The 19,022-nt window shown below is 46.3% G+C and overlaps 1 protein-coding gene across 1 annotated transcript in view; it reads right to left on the bottom strand.

Moving 5' to 3' along the window:
• Window positions 1–19,022, bottom strand: part of KSR1 (kinase suppressor of ras 1) — a 117,270-nt gene that overhangs the window by 36,202 nt on the left and 62,046 nt on the right. Inside the window, exons 3-4 of the mRNA XM_084651137.1 lie at window positions 4,192–4,339; window positions 296–767 (exon numbers count right to left, since the gene is read on the bottom strand). Coding sequence (XP_084507263.1) covers window positions 296–767; window positions 4,192–4,300 — 581 coding nt within the window. The 5' untranslated portion in view covers window positions 4,301–4,339. The remainder of the gene's footprint in view (window positions 1–295; window positions 768–4,191; window positions 4,340–19,022) is intronic.

Raw genomic sequence — 19,022 nt, 5'->3', positions numbered from 1 at the left:
AAGGTGCCGCTCGTACTCCTTTTCTTACTAGTGTAAGAGTTGCACAGCGTTTGTATCAAGCATATGTCAATTTCATCAGCGAGACTTCTTTAGAACATATGGTCTTTTTCACTTTATAACAGGTCTGGGTAACCTCCAAGACAAGACTTCCTGGTTACACTGGGATCGGAGATATGGGAATTGGAATGATACATGCAGCCAAAGAAAGAAAGGAAGAGCCCCATGTGTAAAACACAGCCCCCACCCTTCCACCCCTCCCCCCCAGAAGAAGGAGGATGGAAACTCCAGTGCTTACTTTAGAGGAGGAACTTCATCTATCCTGTTGCCCAGCTGTGATTCATGGGACTTGCTTCTTGTGAGCGTTGGAAAGTTTGGTAGCAGCTGAAAGACCTTCCGGCAAGGCGGAGGCGGAGTCCGTGGAGGTTTCAATTTGTGCCGCCTCTTTAACTGAGGTGTCGTCGGCGGTGTGATGGTGATGGTGTGAGGAGTCCTAAATACTACTCGACCACTGTGGGTGGGGAAGGCTAACGGTTCCAGGAAGTGGTCTGAATAGCTAGATGGTCCTTGGCTCGAGGCAAGAGAATCGGAAGAAGGTAGAGCAGACACGGAAACAGAGCGCACCTGCTGGCTGTTGCCCTTTGAAAGATGCAGTATGCCATGAGTCCACGTGGGTCCTGGCAGACAGGAGGGTTCTGCAGGGGGTGCAGAGCTGCTCTCTTGGCGCGCATCAGAAGGATTCCACAACAGATCTTCTTTTAACTCCCCACCTGTTCACCGACAATATCAGTGTTAGCAATGGACAGAAAACCAGCACAGTGCGGCTTAAGGACAACAGGAGGTTTTTCCCTTGGCATCTGGCCAGGCCATTGTTTCAACTCCTCAGAGTCTTAAACCACCAGCTAAAATTTCCTTCAAATGACTGCAACAGAAACCGTTCCCTTTTCCCAATTGTAGCCATGAGCTTCAAAACCGAAATAAACCTCCTTCCTCCGATAGGGTGCATGACTGGCTTGGGGCTAGATGTATAAAGGTATTTAGGAACCCGAGATGCAGAGAGGTGCCTGGTGGGATTTAAAGAAGTGCTTACCTGCCTTAGGTTCCTAACTGCCAGAGACTGTTCGTGGGAGGTAAGTCAGTTAGGTGTCCAACTCGCATTGAAAGTCTATGGCGATTAGACACCTAATTCACTTAAAAAGAAAAGGAGGACTTGTGACACCTTAGAGACTAACAAATCTATTTGAGCATAAGCTTTCGTGAACTACAGCTCACTTCATCGGAAAATACTTGACAACCTAAACATGGAAAGATTAATTCACTTAGGCAACTTCTGTAACATTCACTAGGCACCTATCTGCATCTTTACATGCCTTGATAAAGCTGGCCTTATGACAAGAGAGAGACAGAAATGTGTATTAATGGGGTGAGTCCATCAAGAATACAACTTCCCACCCCCATCTATGGCTGGAAAAAAAAAAGTTGCAAACCACAAAAATTGTATTCAAAACTTCTCCGCCTCTCACTTGTCCCCATACATCACCAGCGCTTAGCCACTGCCTGTAGCTTACCCCACACCAGACACCCTGGAGTATCAAGACACAGCTGCCTCTGTCACAGAGGTAGCACTCATCCTCAAATTCCAGCATTTAGACACAATCTAGTACTTTCATTTCATCAGTGTTACATAACCTGCTGGCTTATGCTGGGTGGGGGAAGTGAACCGGTCCAGCTTCCCCTGCAGTATGATCCTGGAAGGAGTAGCGCTCCCTTCCCTAATGCCTCACATCCAAAGACCTCCATTAAATTCAAGCACACCCTTATGAGGCAGGCAAGCATTCACCACTCACAGCCTCATTTGATGGATAAGACCATGTTCCCTCTAAGCTGTGTGCGCACACACACAGATCCTAAACCTCGCACACACGGTGGAACACCACGCACACAAAAATTTGTACAGAAGCACAATCGTTTGCACCAAAGAAATTTTTTGTGCACACGGCCTGTCAAAAATTAGAAGGAACATTGGATAAGACCCGCATCCATCTAAACACTTACGCACAGGCTTAACTTTACGCACGTGAGACATCCCACTGAAGTCAACGGGACAACAACTCACACACCTTAAGCATGTGCTGAACTTTAATGACTTAGAATCATAGAATATCAGGGTTGGAAGGGACCTCAGGAGGTCATCTAGTCCAACAGGCCAATTCCCAATTTTTCCCCCAGATCCCTAAATGGCCCCCTGAAGGATTGAACTCGCAACCCTGGGTTTAGCAGGCCAATGCTCAAACCACTGAGCTATCCCTCCCCCCTTAATGATGGATGGATCGGGGCCAAAGACATTATGCATCTTGGCTTAAGTAACACTAGCCAGTCAGTGGAAGAACTGGGAACAGAAATGAAGAGTCCCGGCTCTTTGTCTTCTGCTTTAACAGCTACATCTCATACCAAATGGTAACATAATAATTAGAACTTTGGGTCAGATGCCATTGCTTACAGGAAATAGCAACACGTGTCCTGAGCTAGAGGCGATGGCTGGTTTGCCACTGTATGGATGGAAAATACTTGACAACTAAAGATGGAAAGATTAGAAGGAGGAAAAAAAAAAGAAAAGAAAACGAAACGAAGTCAAGTTCTTTGCTAACTTTTCAGTTTGCAGGTCCTTAGGTTTGCCAGGAGGTACGAACTGTCAGATTACCAACAGGAAATGACACCTTCCAATGACAGAAACCTGAAAAATGACAGAGCAGTAACTGCTACAAAGAAAGATCTGACGCAGATAAGGATGGTTTGCTGCAAGTAACACTCCCAGGTTTCCATAAACCTACGGCATCCTGTGCCTTTAAGAGCAGCACTTTTCTAGGAAGGGGCTTTGAAAAAAAAAAAAAAAAAAAAAGAAGAGTTCACCAGCTGTAGCTCACAAAAGCTTATGCTCAAATAAATTGGTTAGTCTCTAAGGTGCCACAAGTCCTCCTGTTCTTTTCACTAGCTCTGAGTGACTTGAAACCAGATCCAATCAGTTTGCGGAAAGATGCTTATTTCACATTCCCCCCTCCACCCCTCTTACAATCTGAAAGACATGTTAGGTTTTTTTCTGGCTATTGCACCATCAGCAATACAGATCTGTAATTGCAACTCTGCTAATGATTCTGTTGTTAATGAGTGAGATAGCTTAGGGTGACGAGACAGCAAGTATGAAAAATCGGGATACTTTTTTGGGGGGGGGTGTGGGGGGCTATAGTTGCATATATAAGTAGGGCCCTACCAAATTCACGTCCATGAAAAACGCATCATGGACCATGACATCTGGTCTCCCACCGTGAAATCTGGACTTTTGTGTGCTTTTACCCCTGTACTAGACAGATTTCACCGGGGAGACCAGTGTTTCTCAGATTGGGGGTTCTGACCCAAAACAGAGCTGCAGGGGGTCACAAGGTTATTGGGAGGGGAGGGGTCATGGTATAGCCACCCTTACTTCTGCACTGACTTCAGAGCTGGGCAGCCAGAGAGCAGCGGCTGTTGACTGGGCACCCAGCCCGCCAGCAGCAGCACAGAAGTAAGGGTAGCAGTATCGCAACCCTCCCCTACAATAACCTTGCACACACACACACACACCCCACACACACCTCCCGTTGGGTCAGGACCCTACAATTACAACACTGTGAAATTTCAGATTCAAATAGCTGAAATCATGACATTTATGATTTTTTAAATCCTATGACTGGGAAAGTGACCAACAAGGAACTGTGAATTTGGTAGGGCCATATCTATAAGCAAAGCCCATAATATCAGGACATCTGATCACCCTACTCCAGCTCCAAATGCCAAAGCAGTGCGTTGTCACTACAGTTTTAAACAGAAGTCTGTCAATTTTTTAGCACAGTCAGCAAACTGGACTCTGAGTAGGTCTACTGAGTTAGAAGGGGCCATTTATAGAGTCCTTTCCAGAACCGAATGCACCTCGAGAGCCATTTCCTGTCCTCCGATGGGTACGCAGCTCTTGATAATTTCAATCACATGAACCCCATGTGCATCCAAGGGCAAACTTGGCCCTTAAATGTTGCTGGAGAATCTCTTGGGCTTATTCTGCCAGAAGATTTTTAGACTAAGCAAAAGTGAAGCAAGATGGAGTTGGGGGGGATGACTGTCTAATTAGCCACTAATCCCATCAAACAGCAAGGAAAACGATACCTGATTCAGTCACCTTCCTTAAGCAGGTGAGAGCCCCATTGAGTCTGGAACACTCCTCATCACTGGCCCCACATTTCTTCATGGTTTCTTTCACCTTGGACTCATTCATATCCAGTAAGACATCTAGGGTTAGCTCCTCTGGGATTCTCTGCAGAGAAAAGAGGAAGAGAAAAAATGACCATTCTTTATTTGTTTCGGAGCATTTCCGGTAGAGCTGCCACCTTGTTGTCTAGGATCTGACTCATGATTCACTCATTTCAGCTGTGACTCTCTCTCAAGGATCCCTGGGTCAGTCATGACTGCACAGCATACTTCAGTCAACCATGCCTAACAGCTGCTCCCCCAAGCTTGTCTGAAAGCCTCTCTCGCTAAGCTGTGAGTAGGCAGATGTATGGTGCATCATCAGCCTGTTACACTCACTCTCCCGTTAGTAACGAAGGCTTGTTGTGCCAGAATTAGAGCTATTCGGAAAGCAGGTTTCCCCCGCTGTGGAAAAATTTAACGAACAAACAAATCATTGTCAAAAATTTTCAGAGGAAGTTTCATTTTTCAGTCAAAAAAAACCCAAAAGCGTGGAAAGTGAAAAAGGAGGGGGAAAAAAGTTTGCAGCTGGAAGTTTTCTGATGAAAAAAAAATCGGCAAAAAATAGAGGAAAGCAAACATCACACACACACACACACACACACACACACACGACAAAACTCCAGTTTTTCCTTTTCAAAATAAGCTCCAGTGGATAATTTTCAACTAGCCCTAGCCACAATCTTTCCAAGGAACATATTTGTGCCGCACTTTACACACAGAACAACCCACTGAAGCCAAAAAAATATGGGAAAAGGCTCAAAAGAGGTAGACACAAAAGATATAGCACGCTAGGAAGCTTGAAGTGATTTGGTATTTCCTGAACATAAGTCAAGTTCTGTTTTTACAACACCCCTCGGTTTCCAGCACAGGACTTACAAACAGGGCCGTCCTTGGACATATGCAGCATACTCGGCCGTGTAGGGCACCCTAAAATTTGGGGCACTCCTGAGTCTTAGTGTCCACCCTCCTGCCTCTTCGGATCCCTGTTCTAACCCTTCCTGCAGGCTTCCGCAGCTAGCTGCTGCAGCCTGGTGAGTCTTCCTCCAGAGGGGATCTAGTAACTTAAAAGTGAAAAAGCCTTCCAGCCTGCCAGACCTATTAGCACAACACTGAAGCTGTTAAAGAGCCATTCAAGTGGTAAAGAAGCCATTTAATGGGCATTTGCCAACCCCAGATATATACTGTCAGTTTCTGAATTCACTGACAAAAACAGTTGTGCATTACTGTAATATTTACTCAGAACATGTTAATCTACAACAGGACCTTACTTTAAAATTTGCTTTAAAAATATTTCATTAGTGTGCTGCTGAAGATGATAAAGTCACATCTCTAAAAAAATCCTTGCATAGATTTTTAAGATTTAAAAGCCCCCACTTCTTCAGATGCATGGAGTGAAAATTACAGACACAGGCACAGATATACTGACACGTGAAGAGAAGGGAGTTACCTTACAAGTGGAGAACCAAACTACAAGCTACGAGCCCGCACTACCATCGAGCATAGGGGCGCCAGTTTAATAATACCGCGTAGGGTCCCATAAATCCTACGGACGGCCCTGCTTACAAACAATAGAAGGATAATAAGGAGTACAGGTTATGGGATAACGGGCTGAGATATACAAGAATTCCCCTGAAACTTTTGCTCACAACAATCACGGTTACCAACCCTCGTGATTTTACTACAAGTCTTGCGACATGTCGTTCTTTTTCTTAAAGGCCTCGCAGTTCCTGGAGCCACAGGATTACAGGACAATTACAACTTTGATTTAAAGAAAAAAGAAAAGAAAAAAAGTTTCACACCCTCATTTGTGAGGAAAATAGCTTGAAAACATGAGTCCTAAAGGCTCAAAAACTAAGCCAAAAACGGTGTAAGAACCAGAAATGTATAAAGTTTTTTAAAGATTATTTTTTTTAAATGCAGTCTCATCATATGCCTGATGGATGATTTCTCAATGCCTGGGGTTGGCAGGACTGCAAACTGAGACCCAAACAGCCGAGGTTTGTGTTAAATTCTCTTCGCGCCCTACCCCCAAGACACAGAGCCATTCTGTACTTCCAGTTTAAAATCATATTTACATTAGATTAAAGGGAAACTAATGAATCAAGAAAGGACAAAAGTAAGGTCTCTAAGAAAAACACAGTGACATTCTTCTGTAACATGCTGGGTCTGAGCAGAATGCAAAACTGCAGCTGCCTCAAGCCAATGTCTGGCAATTTAAAGGCACAGTACAGAATAAAAAGAGCTGGTTTTCTCGAATGATTTTTGGTCAGATCGAAAGTAGGAGGCACCAAGACCGTAAGCAAAAAAACAAACAATGAGAATGTATGCGCTTGGGGGATTTGTAGCCAGACACTACAGATGCCACCAGTGCACACAAATATATCGTAAAATTATTATTATCTACCCTTAAAAATGCCACAAGCTGCACCACTTCAGTGTAGACAGTTCCTACACTGAGAAGAGGGGTTCTCCCATTGGCATAGGTAACTCACCTCTCTGAGAGGCATTCTTCCATCGACCTAGCACGCTCTACACTGGGACTTAGGTGAGCATAGCTAACTCTCCCCGGGATGTGGATTTTTCATCTAAATGAAACCATGACATGCCGTGGGGCAGTCTTCCGTCCGACAATGGGTTCAAAGCTTAGGGAATCACAAGAACTGCGGGAGAAGAGAAGAAGAGGAGAGGAAAACGTGGCAGAGAATTCCAAGATGTCAAAATTTCAAAGGAAATGCAAACACATCGGCTTTGCTAATATTTTATTCTCAGGAACTCGTATGTCACAAGTGTTACAATATACAGATCTGCTGCTTTTTAGGAAAGATCACACACCAACAGATCATCTGAAAACAGGAACAACATGGGGCCAAAGTCTGCTTGTCTTTGGCACAATTCCCATGGAAGCCTACGGCGTTCTGCAGGCATACGGCCAGCAGAATTGGCCGGCAGAATCTAAGCCCACACCTACCATAGTAGATTCATTACTTCCCTGGCCACATCCAAACTCCCAGTCCAATACACCCCCCTAGATGTTCAGAGATGCATCTCTGCCCAGAATGTGTACAAGGGTCAGCTCTACAATATAGGTAGTTATCTTCAGAAGATGAAAGAAACCCTGTAATGGGCAATCATGCCATAATCTGACACTTGGGGAAAGTTTCCTCCTAACCCTTACCAGTTAGTGGTTGACTTTCTATAGAGTCCAAGGCCAGAAAGGACCATTATGATTATCTGCTCTCACCTCCTATATAGCACAGGCCACAGAACTTCCCCCCAAAAAATTCCTAGAGCAGATCTTTTGGAAAAAAACTATCCCATCTTGATTTCAAAATGGCCAGTGATGGAGAATCCACCACAATCTTTGGTAAATTGTTCCAATGGTTAATTACTCTCACTGTTAAAAATGTACACCTTATTTCCAGTCTGAATTTGTCTAGCCTATTTTTTTTATTTTATTTTGCCCTGAAACACGAGGGCTTATGTCCCTTATAATTTTCTATCGCTTCTAATGCAAGTTTAGATATTCTCATTATGTGTGTAATTAAAGCGATAGAGACTGCATTCATGTCACTAAAAAAAAGAAGAAAAGAAAAGAAAAGATGGAGACAATCAATTACTTTTCAGGCAGGAAAGCAACCTAAATTACTTAGCTACTCCTCTTGGCAATCCTGTCATTCCAGATCAGGATGTAAGCCAAAGTCATTGTGCGCACACTGCCCCGTGCTGTTCCAAGCATGATGCAAAGGTAATCAGTAATCTATTACGGATTTTAATTTCTAATAGCTGAAATATGTAACAGATTACATTTGCCCTGAGAAAGCAAAGCATCTCAGTCTCCGCTGACTCCATTAACCTCGGGTTTAAAATTGCAACTACAAATGGAGGTGTGCTGTGGTGTGATGGTTGGAGCACTGGGCTGGGAGTCAGGGGCCCTGGTTTCTCATCCAGGACTCCGCCATAGAGTGTGCGCCTTTGGACAAGTGCCTTAGTTAACCCATCTGTCAAGCAACAATAAGAAGGGACTTCCGATCTTTATCGCACACTCTGGAATGAACAGATAAAAAGAGCAGGGATACTTCATGATCAGGTCCGTGGACTGAATATGGTTCTCAGTTACACCTGTATAAAGGAGGAACAACTCTACTGAAGCGATTCTGTATTTGCACCAGTGCTAAATGAGAGCAGAGTCTGGCCCTGTGTGCATACAGAGAAGTGGGACAGGAGAAGGGATGTGGGTATGCCTTCTTTTCTAGGCAACGGATGGTAGATTTTACACTATTATCCCTGGATGAGAGTGCAGTGGCAAGAAAGGTAGGCTCTACTCCAGGACAATGAGGAAGTGAAGTCTCTGTCACAGAGACAGGTACACCGGGAGTTTGGTTTAATGATGGAACATATGGCTGCACAAATAGGAGCAGAAGATAGGAAGAGGCGCGCTGGCATAAACAAATGCTGAATACTACTTCAGGCTGCAAGAGGGAAGAGTCACAGCGCGTTCTGGAATTCTGTTCGGCACCAGACGCTCACACATCCTTGCCTGTGAGAACTGTGCCTCCAGCCACCAGCACTCCGGTAAGGGCTGTTAAAGCTGGCACAGCAGATTACACAGGTTCACCCATCTGTTATGTGTTGCATTGAAAAGCTGTACACACACCCCCATGCACATTTTTGCTCTTCCCACATTGCCTGGTGGTGGACCAGAAGTCCAGTACACTCTTGCTCGGTGTCTGGCTCACAGCCTTAGCCAAGAGCAGACGTCTTTTAGTGAAGGGTTAGTAACTAAAGCAATTGGGACCCTGATCCTGCAAGGTGCAGTATGCTGCCCGAGGTGCTGAGCACCCTCAACTCCCACTCCAGGCTTGTGGGGCTGGGCCTTATAAGCTCTAAAGCCAGGGTCTCCAGAAGAGCTCAGGACCCACAGTTGAGGCTGAGTTTGCAAGACAGCTTGGCTACCACTTACTAAATAAGGACCAGAGGATCAGAAGCAAGCAGCAGACTGGGTGCCGAGCTCGTCTGAAGATCTGGCCATCCACGCCAGAGGGGAGCTGCTTGGAGCTAAGTGCTTTTGACAACCTGGCCCTGTGAATATACACGACGTTGGGATTGCAGCAAGACGGCACAAACCACTCGGAACACCTCGTCCCACGCACAGCTCTGAAGCACAATTGGGCAAGTAAGTTACTGGGCAGGGAGCGGCATTATGCTGGTCTCCGAGGAGGCACCAGACAAATCACCGCAGGAAGCTGGGCACTTGTTGAGCCAACAGTCGGATTTGCCGCAGCCTTTCTGATGAATCCCTGTTTCATAAACAAACCTCAGCTACTCTCAGATGTTTACACATGCTGCCTTTCCACAATCCCTCAGTTTCCCCCGCTTTGGGTTTGAGTGGCATCCAAAGAAGTTTTCCTCCTCCTGTGGGAGGAGGCTTTGAAGGTTCAGCAGAGAATTCAGTGTCCAGACTACATGGCTGCTGATTTTTAAATCTCTGTTGTGAAAACACCAGTACTTTGCACTGGTTTGAGTCTGCTACAGCACCAGGAGCCACTTGAGAGTGTGTTGTTTGGGAGCTGCCAGAGAGGCCAGATATGGGGAGTTTATTTCCTACGCTTCAGCTGGCGAGTTAAGAGGCAGCAAAATTAACTAAAAAAAATTATAATCACAGATGTCAGACGTGGGAGACACCTGTTTAGTCAGCTAGACCCTGCCAGTCCAGGCTAGCTCCTGATGCAGTCGGAGCGCTGCCAATCACCACCAAATGACAACATGCTCTCAGCAAAGGTTCCTCAGAGTTGGCAAACTTTTAAGGGAGGTTGGCAAGGATTTGAGGAGAAGGTACAAACGTTATCCACTTCTTCGCTAGCTCACAGGACACTCATGTGCGGCTCTTGCTCTCAGAAATGAGCAGACCCCATAACTTGGTGCTTGCTCTTCTCCCTCTTTTGAGCAGGATCACGGCTGGGTCAGACAACACTACCAACCCTCTATCCGCACCCCACAGGAGCAGGCTGAAATGGTACTGGGGTATTTATTAATGCCTGTCCCTGCTGGGGGTGGGGATGTGCATACTGCTTAGCAAAGATAGGCCTCGTCAACACAGGTTTTGTACTGGTATAAAAGGCAGAAATAAAAATAAAACCATTAAAATGGCATCAACACCCTCAATCCACAAACAAACCTAGTTAAACTGGTAACTAAATTAATACTTACCTCTTATCTAGTGCTTTTCTTCAGCAGATCTCAAAGCACTTTACAAAGAAGTCCCCTTTTATATATAGGGAAACTGAGGCACAGAGCCAGGGCGGGGAAGAGATGACTTGCCTCAGGTCACCCAGCAGGCCAGTGGCAGAGCCAGATCTGCTGAGTCCCTGTCTTGTGCTCCACTGAGTAGGCCAAGCCCTACCTTGGATGCAGTCATACCCACATAAAGGCACCCTGTACGAGTATCACATTTCCCCTTCTCCTACCCGATAAACTATACCAGTCTAAAGGACTTTCATACCGACATAACTGCATTCACACTAGGGGATTGCGTGGCTTCAACTGTATCAACCCAGTAAAAGCAGTACAACTTTCTATCAGAGACAAGGGCTAAGCCGCAAACCCTACTATGAGCAGGTATCTGGAATGGCATCCTGACTGGGTTCCCGACAGACTACAAACAGAGCAGAGAGAGAGTCAGAGCGGGGACAGCTCATCTCCACAGGATAGCCAGCATGAGCTCCTAATACTGCATCTGAGGAAGGCTGGCACTTGCCAACGTTTGATGAGTGGGTATGGTACTGTGTAGCAGCATCTGTCGCCCCACAATGCCCGTAGCTCATTCCCAGTGGCGACTGCACCCAAATCCCGTTTCATCTGTACGGAGAACTGGGAACGCCTGTAGATTCAGGTGCTGAGCTTGCTCCCCTTGAAAATGCTGGCCAAATGCCAGGGTGGAATTTCATCTCAAGTCTCGTGAGATCTGCTGTGGTTCTTCGAGCCCCAGTTCCCAGCGCAATGCGCTTCCCTTTCTGGCCCTCGTGACTGCAGAGATAAAGCCTAAAAACGTGACCGCGGTGCACCCCTAAAGGTCCAGAAACCGAAAGGCTGGTAATAAAACCTCCAAATGTTATTGATTTTAAAAATCGTGAGAGTGTCAAGCAAATCTCACGATCTTGGGGCGGGCTGTACTAACAGTCTCACTGGCTGCAGCAGCAGCTGGCGCAGTCATCAGCCCCGTGTTTTGTCCAGCAGATGGCAAGGTCCTGAAGACTTTAAAAGCCTCCTCTTCCGCCATGAGGCTATGGAGCTAGGAGCAAATAGCGAGAAAGTCTTCAGGGCGGACGCTGCCTTCAGGGTGCATTCGGCAGCTGGCACAGCAGGCTGGGCTTCTACCTGCAGATGTGTGCTGTGACACCATGGACCTGGGACCCAAAGCAGCTGCCTTGCCAAACCCATAAGTGACGTCCGGTATCGCCCTTCTCCTGCCCCAAGGAGTTTAATTTTAGAGAGGGATAGAATGGCAAGTTGTAGGGAAGTATAAGCCCAGAAAAGGAGATTATATTTAAACAATCCCAATGACCTTGAGTAGGGAAAGCTCAGACAGGCTTCCAGAACCTGCTGCCAGTCCCCAGGACACGCGACAAAAGAAACTAAGCCTCAGAAGGGGGAAAAAAATAAAATAAAATAAGAGGCTTTCTTTAAACAGCCACTCATGTGCTGCACATATGTGGTGGCTTAATATAAAACTGGTCAACCTGATCCCTGCAAGATTGGCCTGATGCGATTTCTCTCCGTTGGCCCCCTGGCCAATGCGATAATCATGTCGGTCACTAGTTCAAGTTGGCACTTTAAAAACAGGCTCAGTTGTTGTTGCGGCCACTCCTGCTCAGCTGTTGAGTCTAGTAGAGCAGATTCTGCACGACACGCTTTGCAACCCGACATCTGGCTCACGAGTACACAACACCGGGACTGCCACGGTTTTAACCCTGATGGAACAGCAATGGAGTTATTCCCGATTCATAGCAATTAAGGGGGAGGTAAAACAGCAATGGATTGCTCTGCCTGCCTTGTTTCGGTGCGTTTTTGGACGGTGCCACTTTAAAAATGAAAAGAAACCCAGCTCAAACAAACACAGACATCACAGTCCAATCCTGAGAGGAGCTGGGCTCTTTCAACTCAGAGGGTGTTCACTGGACTGAGCATAGAGCCCCACCAGGCAAGGCATTTCTTTGAAATTCACCCATCTGCCTTGGAGGCACAGCTACAGACTCAGCAGAGACCTTCAAATCTAGGAGCAGGCTCTGGGTGACTGGTTTAAGGAAAGCAGCAGCTGCCAGACACATTTGCTTTTCCGTCACCTTAAGACAGGCAAGCCCTTGATAGAGCCACTCACCCAGCCCTCTGGCTGTTGCGAAAGAATGAGTATACCGTAGATTGTCTCTCTGTCAGGATAGGAGAGCCTTAAAGAAGGCCCCACACCAATTGCATGGACGTGCTAATTTTCTGCTCTCTACTTCAATAGAGTTCAAATGGCTTTCTTTTCATTTCTGTTGAAAAGGGTTGGCACAAGTGGCATGGGCTTGGTATTTATATAGGAAGAGTGGGGTATGGATGGACGAATGGGTGAACGATAGATGGGAAATGCTAACTAGCGAAGGGGGAGACACGACTGAAACCGCTGTTCTGAAGTAGCTAGGTCCCCTGGAGACACAGGTTCAAACCCAAGCAGTGTTTACACAATCCCTTCTTGCATGCAGCCTACTGCACATGGCTCTTTCTGAGGAGAACCTGGGTTCTGATAGTGCCTCAATGGGTGCAGCATAGGAACCTAGACAGACCCTGCCCCCACTGGGAAAAACTCCCATAGGATTCAGAGCAAACAACCCCAAATACTCTGTGTGGATAAAGGAATCCCTTTTCTTGCAAGGAAAATTTTCCACAGAGGACTTGGCCAAAATCTCATGTACCCCCCCCAAACACTGCCGTGCAGCAGGCAATGTGCTGGCTGGCATATGGGACCACAACAACATGACATGCTATAAACCCAAGAGTGTAGTTCTGTTTCAAATCAAAGCATGAGCGCTCCCATACCTTAGAGAGGAGGGAGAGTGTGCTAGCCTATGACTTGGAAGAGCCAAATTCAATGCCCTGCTTTACCACAGACTTAAGGCTGTGAGAACGGCCACACTGGGTAAGACCAATGGTCCATCTGGCCCAGGATTCTGTCTTCCAATAGTGGCCAGTGCCAGATGGTTCAGAGGGAATGAACAGAACAGGGGAGTTATCAAGTGATCCATCCCCCGTTGTCCAGTCCCAGTTTCTGGTAGTTGAAGGTTTAGGGACACGCAAAGTGTGGGGTTGCATCCTTGACCATCTTTGCTTATAGCCATTGATGAACCTATCCTCTGTGAGCCTGTCTGAACTGAACAGTCCTGGCCTTTTTAATCTCCCCTCAAATGGAAGCTGTTCCATACCCCTAATCATTTTCATTGCCCTTCTGTGTACCTTTTCCATTTCTCATGTATCTTTTTTGAGGTGGGGGAGACCAGAATTGCACGCAGTATTCAAGAGGTGGGCATACCATAGATTTAAATAGTGGCATTATGATACTTTCTGTTCCATTATCTATCCTTTTCCTAATGGTTCCTAACCTAGTTTCCTTCTTTGGACTGCCACTGCACATTGAGCAGATGTTTTCAGAGCACTAGCCACGATGCCTTCAAGTTGTCTTTCTTGAGGGGCAACAGTTAATTTAGACCCCGTTATTTTGTATATAAATGTGCTTTACTTTGCATTTATCATCAACATTGAATTTCATCTGTCATTTTGTCACCCAATTTAGTGAGATCCCTTTGGAGTTAATTATCTTGAATAATTTTGTATCGTCACACTTCCCGTGTGACCTTGAGCAGCCTTAGTTTCTCTGTGCCTCACTTCCCGATCTGTACAATAGGGACAATAGCGCGGCTCTACCTCACCAAGGTATTAGGAGGATAAATAAATTTATGGTTGTAGGGTGCACAGATACTACGGTAATTAAGGTCTATGCAAGATAGGCTGCTGGCAACCGTGAAGGCTTACTCATCGTTCTTGATTCGGCAGAAGAGATCTAAAAAACAAAAAAACCCAAACCAGGAAACAAACCCTTCTTAGAACCATGAGAAGGGCTTTTCTACAAAGCCCACCTTCATTCCAGACATACAGAGTGTGAACTCTACCCTGTACATGCTTGAAAATGAGCACTAATGAAAGAAAGGTTTAGAAAAGGCAGCTCTGTCTTATTGTGTGACTGTTTCACAGCAAGCTATCCCCTCTGTTTGGCAGGGACACTGGCTGTCAGGATCAGGGCCCACCGACATGTTGGAAAAAATGTCATGGATCCATACAAATGTTAGCAATGTTGGGATAGTTTTTGCAAAAATTCCCTAATGCAGATAAACCTATAGTAAATATATTAATGTGTCTCACACACACACACACACACCTTTCTATGTACACATGCAACGTGTCTCCAACCCCAACCTGAGAACAGTTTCTTCTACCAGCTCTGCAAAAGTGACCTGACCTGTTCCTCACCCCCATATGGGCGCAGTCTTTACAAAGCTGGACATCTGTCAAGGCCCCAAATGCCCCATCTTAATCAATACATTCCTGGAAGATAGCTGGCTAGGTGAAGAAGCAGATGCTCGATAGGAGAAAGCCCATTACATAATGACAGGTTTCAGAGTAGCAGCCGTGTTAGTCTGTATTCGCAAAAAGAAAAGGAGGACTTGTGGCACCTTAGAGACTAACCAATTTATTAGAGCATAAGCTTTCGTGAGCTACAGCTCACTTCCTCAGATGCATATCGTGGAAACTGCAGCAGGCTTTATATATACACAGAGAATATGAAACAATACCTATTCCCACCCCACTGTCCTGCTGGTAATAGCTTATCTAAAGTGATTTCCAGCACAAATCCAGGTTTTCTCACCCTCCACCCCCCCACACAAATTCACTCTCCTGCTGGTGATAGCCCATCCAAAGTGACAACTCTTTACACAATGTGCATGACAATCAAGCTGGGCTATTTCCTGCATAAATCCAGGTTCTCACAATGACAATCAAGCTGGATTTATGCAGGAAATAGCCCAGCTTGATTGTCATGCACATTGTGTAAAGAGTTGTCACTTTGGATGGGCTATCACCAGCAGGAGAGTGAATTTGTGTGGGGGGGTGGAGGGTGAGAAAACCTGGATTTGTGCTGGAAATCACTTTAGATAAGCTATTACCAGCAGGACAGTGGGGTGGGAATAGGTATTGTTTCATATTCTCTGTGTATATATAAAGCCTGCTGCAGTTTCCACGATATGCATCTGAGGAAGTGAGCTGTAGCTCACGAAAGCTTATGCTCTAATAAATTGGTTAGTCTCTAAGGTGCCACAAGTCCTCCTTTTCTTTTTCCCATTACATAAGGTGCTTAAAGTCCTGCTGGTGACTAAGTAAAAGCATGTGAGCGAGGGTGCTTTGAAGATTGGGCACTGGAGCAGCCAAGGCAGAATAAAAGCTAATTTCACTGAGACAAAGAGAAAGGCAATAGAGGGACCTTAGAGTATTAGCTCTCTGGTCAGTTCACATAATAAACAAACAATATTCTAATAGTCATTTTAGAAGCCTCTCAAGCGATGTTTCATAGATCACTCTGTAAACTGGATCTGCCCAGGTTTTGGTCTAGTGCAAACTCCCCTCCAGCTACTAAATCTTTTATACAGACAGACATTTTGGTGCACAGAGGTGGAAAGCCCTTGCCCAAATTGCAAACTGAACTAGTAGAAGAGATGACCCTGTAGATAATAGCCCTATGGACTTTAGGATTTGGGATGCCTGCAGCACTGCACAGTTGTGGTTCTCAGATTAAGTAGCATTGCAGTAGGGTGAGGAATGATGGGGAGGGAGTGGACATGGCCTCCTGTTGTACATGGGAGGAGTCACAGACAAGGAACCTGTGGGAAGCTTGCTGTTACCACATTATATGTATATGGCATCCTGCTAAGAAATCTCCAGATTCCTTGTGCTGTCACAGTCAAGATTGGGCCAGTCTCTCTTTGATCATGGTGATGCCCTGCCGTCCCACAGGCTGCAGATGGGATCAATCAGCAGCCCTCTGTTTGGAAAAGCAAGGGATTACTGAGTGGAGAGACGGTCTCATACCACTATTCACAACCTTTTGGAGAAGAGAGCTAGCGATGTGCCAAGGGAGGTCTCATCTGCTGACTGACTACAGCCTCTTGAGAACATCAGCCAGGTACATTGCTTATGAAGGAGCCTCGTTTAGGATTAAAATTTGCCCAGTGCCTTGATGCCGTAAGTGGCACTTGGGCCATGTGCCAGTGCTTGGTGCTGGACTGAATTTAACCCCTACTGCAACCTTTCTGTGCTGTAAATAGAGGAGCTGCTTCATCTTCCCCACTGCAAAGCTAATGCTGAATGAAGGGAGCCGAGTGGAGAAGTCCACGCTGCTAGGGTCTGTTCTTCCAAGGACTGTGTGGTGACCTTGTGGGGAAGCTCCCGCCAAATGGCACAGTTGTCCTGACCTGTGGGGAAACCATGTGCTACGGAGTCCTGGAGAGAGGGCAGTAGTTCCCCCATGTTCCTCACAGCAATCCCCTGAGGCTACAGAGCTGGTGGCTCTCAAGGGAGTCCCATCCAGTTCTCCATGATGGGTAGGATGGCAACTGTAATATGGCCTTGAAGTTGGAGACCGAACAGGAATACACCATTCAAATGAAAGGTCTTTATGGGGAGACTGAGAGCTCCCGGTGCTGCTTTTCCACTCCCAAGCTAAAAATACACTGCACAAAAAACTACAGTACCCCCAGACAGCTGGGCAGGACAGTCAGTTACAAACTGGTCACAATCGGTCTGAACCACTCCACTCCCTGCAGCCTGACCTACACTCCAGGGAAAGGAATGCTGCAGAGAGAGATGGAGGCAAACTCTTTGCTCAGTGCACTTGTTCTTCCCGCTGAGTGCGATGTGTAGCCATCCACCATACGATAAAATTAACAGCTCAGCCTGTTCAGATACCAAAAATGTCCCTCAGGCGGGGGGGGGGGGGTGTCACACAGAAGCTGCAAGAAACCAGAAGAACCTGACACATGCACGGATTAGTACAACCATGAACCGATGGAGCGAGGCTCTTTCCCTGCCAGCCTACTTGCTCTGATCCCTTCGGGTACAATCCCTCTTGAGGGTTTAAAAACGAAACACAGCTCCCGTCAAATTCCATGCCCTCTACCTTGATCATAAAGATTTAATGGGCAACAAACTAAATGTTTCACAAGCAAACCCAACACTGATTGAAAAGAACCATGGTATTGCTAGACATTCCCAAAGCAGAATCGTTACAAATCAGACCTGCCAGCAGAACTGCCCTTCATACCATTGATCCTCCTGGAAGCCCTGCGGTGCGAGACGTGTTGGTTTAATGCAGAGGTCCCCAAACTGTGGGGCACGGAGGAACGTTCAGTCTGTGTTTCTCTCCCCCTTTCCTCCCTCCCCCGAGCTGCAGCCCTGCTCCTGACCCCAGCTGGGAGGGCAGACAGGGACAAGGGGGAACATGACTCTGTAAAGTTTGGGGACTGCTGCTTTAATGCGATCTCTAGAGCCAGGCTCACCACCCCCTGTCTACAATAGGCTGCCAGTTATCAACACTAAAAACAGACTTCCAGGCTTGATTGACTAGAACCCCTGCTAGGGCAGAGCAGGGCCAGTTCAGACATGTCTCACAAGATAATGAGGCAGCCATCTTCTTCAATTACCTTTAAGTCTGAGACAAACATTGCAGGGAGTGAACCAAATAGCATCCTGCAGGATTTTTCTTACATCAAAGAAAACAAGCCAACGGTAGGGCCCATTTTAGAAAAAAAACAAACAACAACTCATTTTCTTTTAAATGAAAAAAACAAAACAAAAAATTTTTTAAAAAAAATTAAATTAAATTAAAAAAAAAGCCCACCACCAAACCATGGAAGTTCAAGCTGGAAAAGACCTATTAGATCAGTGATTCTCAGCCTGTCTACCCCAGGACCCTCTCCCTTTTTTGCAGAGATTTACCCCTCATTTAATGCTAGGCAAAAGGCGGGGCAATCACACACCCCTCCCGACACCTGATCCACCCTCCTGGGGTTCACGACTCCCAGCTGAGAACTCCTGCATTGGACCATCCATACCAACTTCCAGTCCAGACAGGATTATCCCCTGTGTTTTCCTAGCACTTTGTCCAGTCTCATTGTCAAAGTATGTATCTTCCACTCTTTGGAGAACACGGCTCTCCCCACACATGGGCTTGGCTAAAGCTAGCCCCTCCCCGGAGCACTTAGCCATCAGATATCTCCTCAGCCTTTTGCCACAAAATTATCCAAGACAGAATAGCCCCATCCCAAAGCAGAGCTGCCTCAAACTAGCCAACTTACCCCATGGGGGGGGGGGGGAGGAGGAGGAAGGGGAAGAAAGAGAAATCACAGCAACTGGCTTCTACAAATTTGCTGACTTACCCCTCACAAAAATGTGCATTGTAGAGCGAAAATTGGAGGCTTCTATTCTCCACCTACCTCAGCGTCTGCTAGCCCGGCACCAAACAGCCCTCTCACGCTCCGCAGCATTACTGGCTCACTGTTATCCATGTTCACAGGAGTTTTAGCTGTTGCCCAACGCCATAAACAGTGCATTGTTATTACTGTAATCTCTTCCAGAGCTAAAGGATCTGACAGGCGGACATTATTCTG

Source organism: Lepidochelys olivacea, assembly GCF_965140295.1.
Source record: "Lepidochelys olivacea isolate rLepOli2 genome assembly, chromosome: 17".
Classification (NCBI taxonomy): Eukaryota; Metazoa; Chordata; order Testudines; family Cheloniidae; genus Lepidochelys; species Lepidochelys olivacea.
The sequence above is the reverse complement of the archived record's forward strand: the minus strand, read 5'-3'. Positions and strand labels throughout refer to the sequence as shown.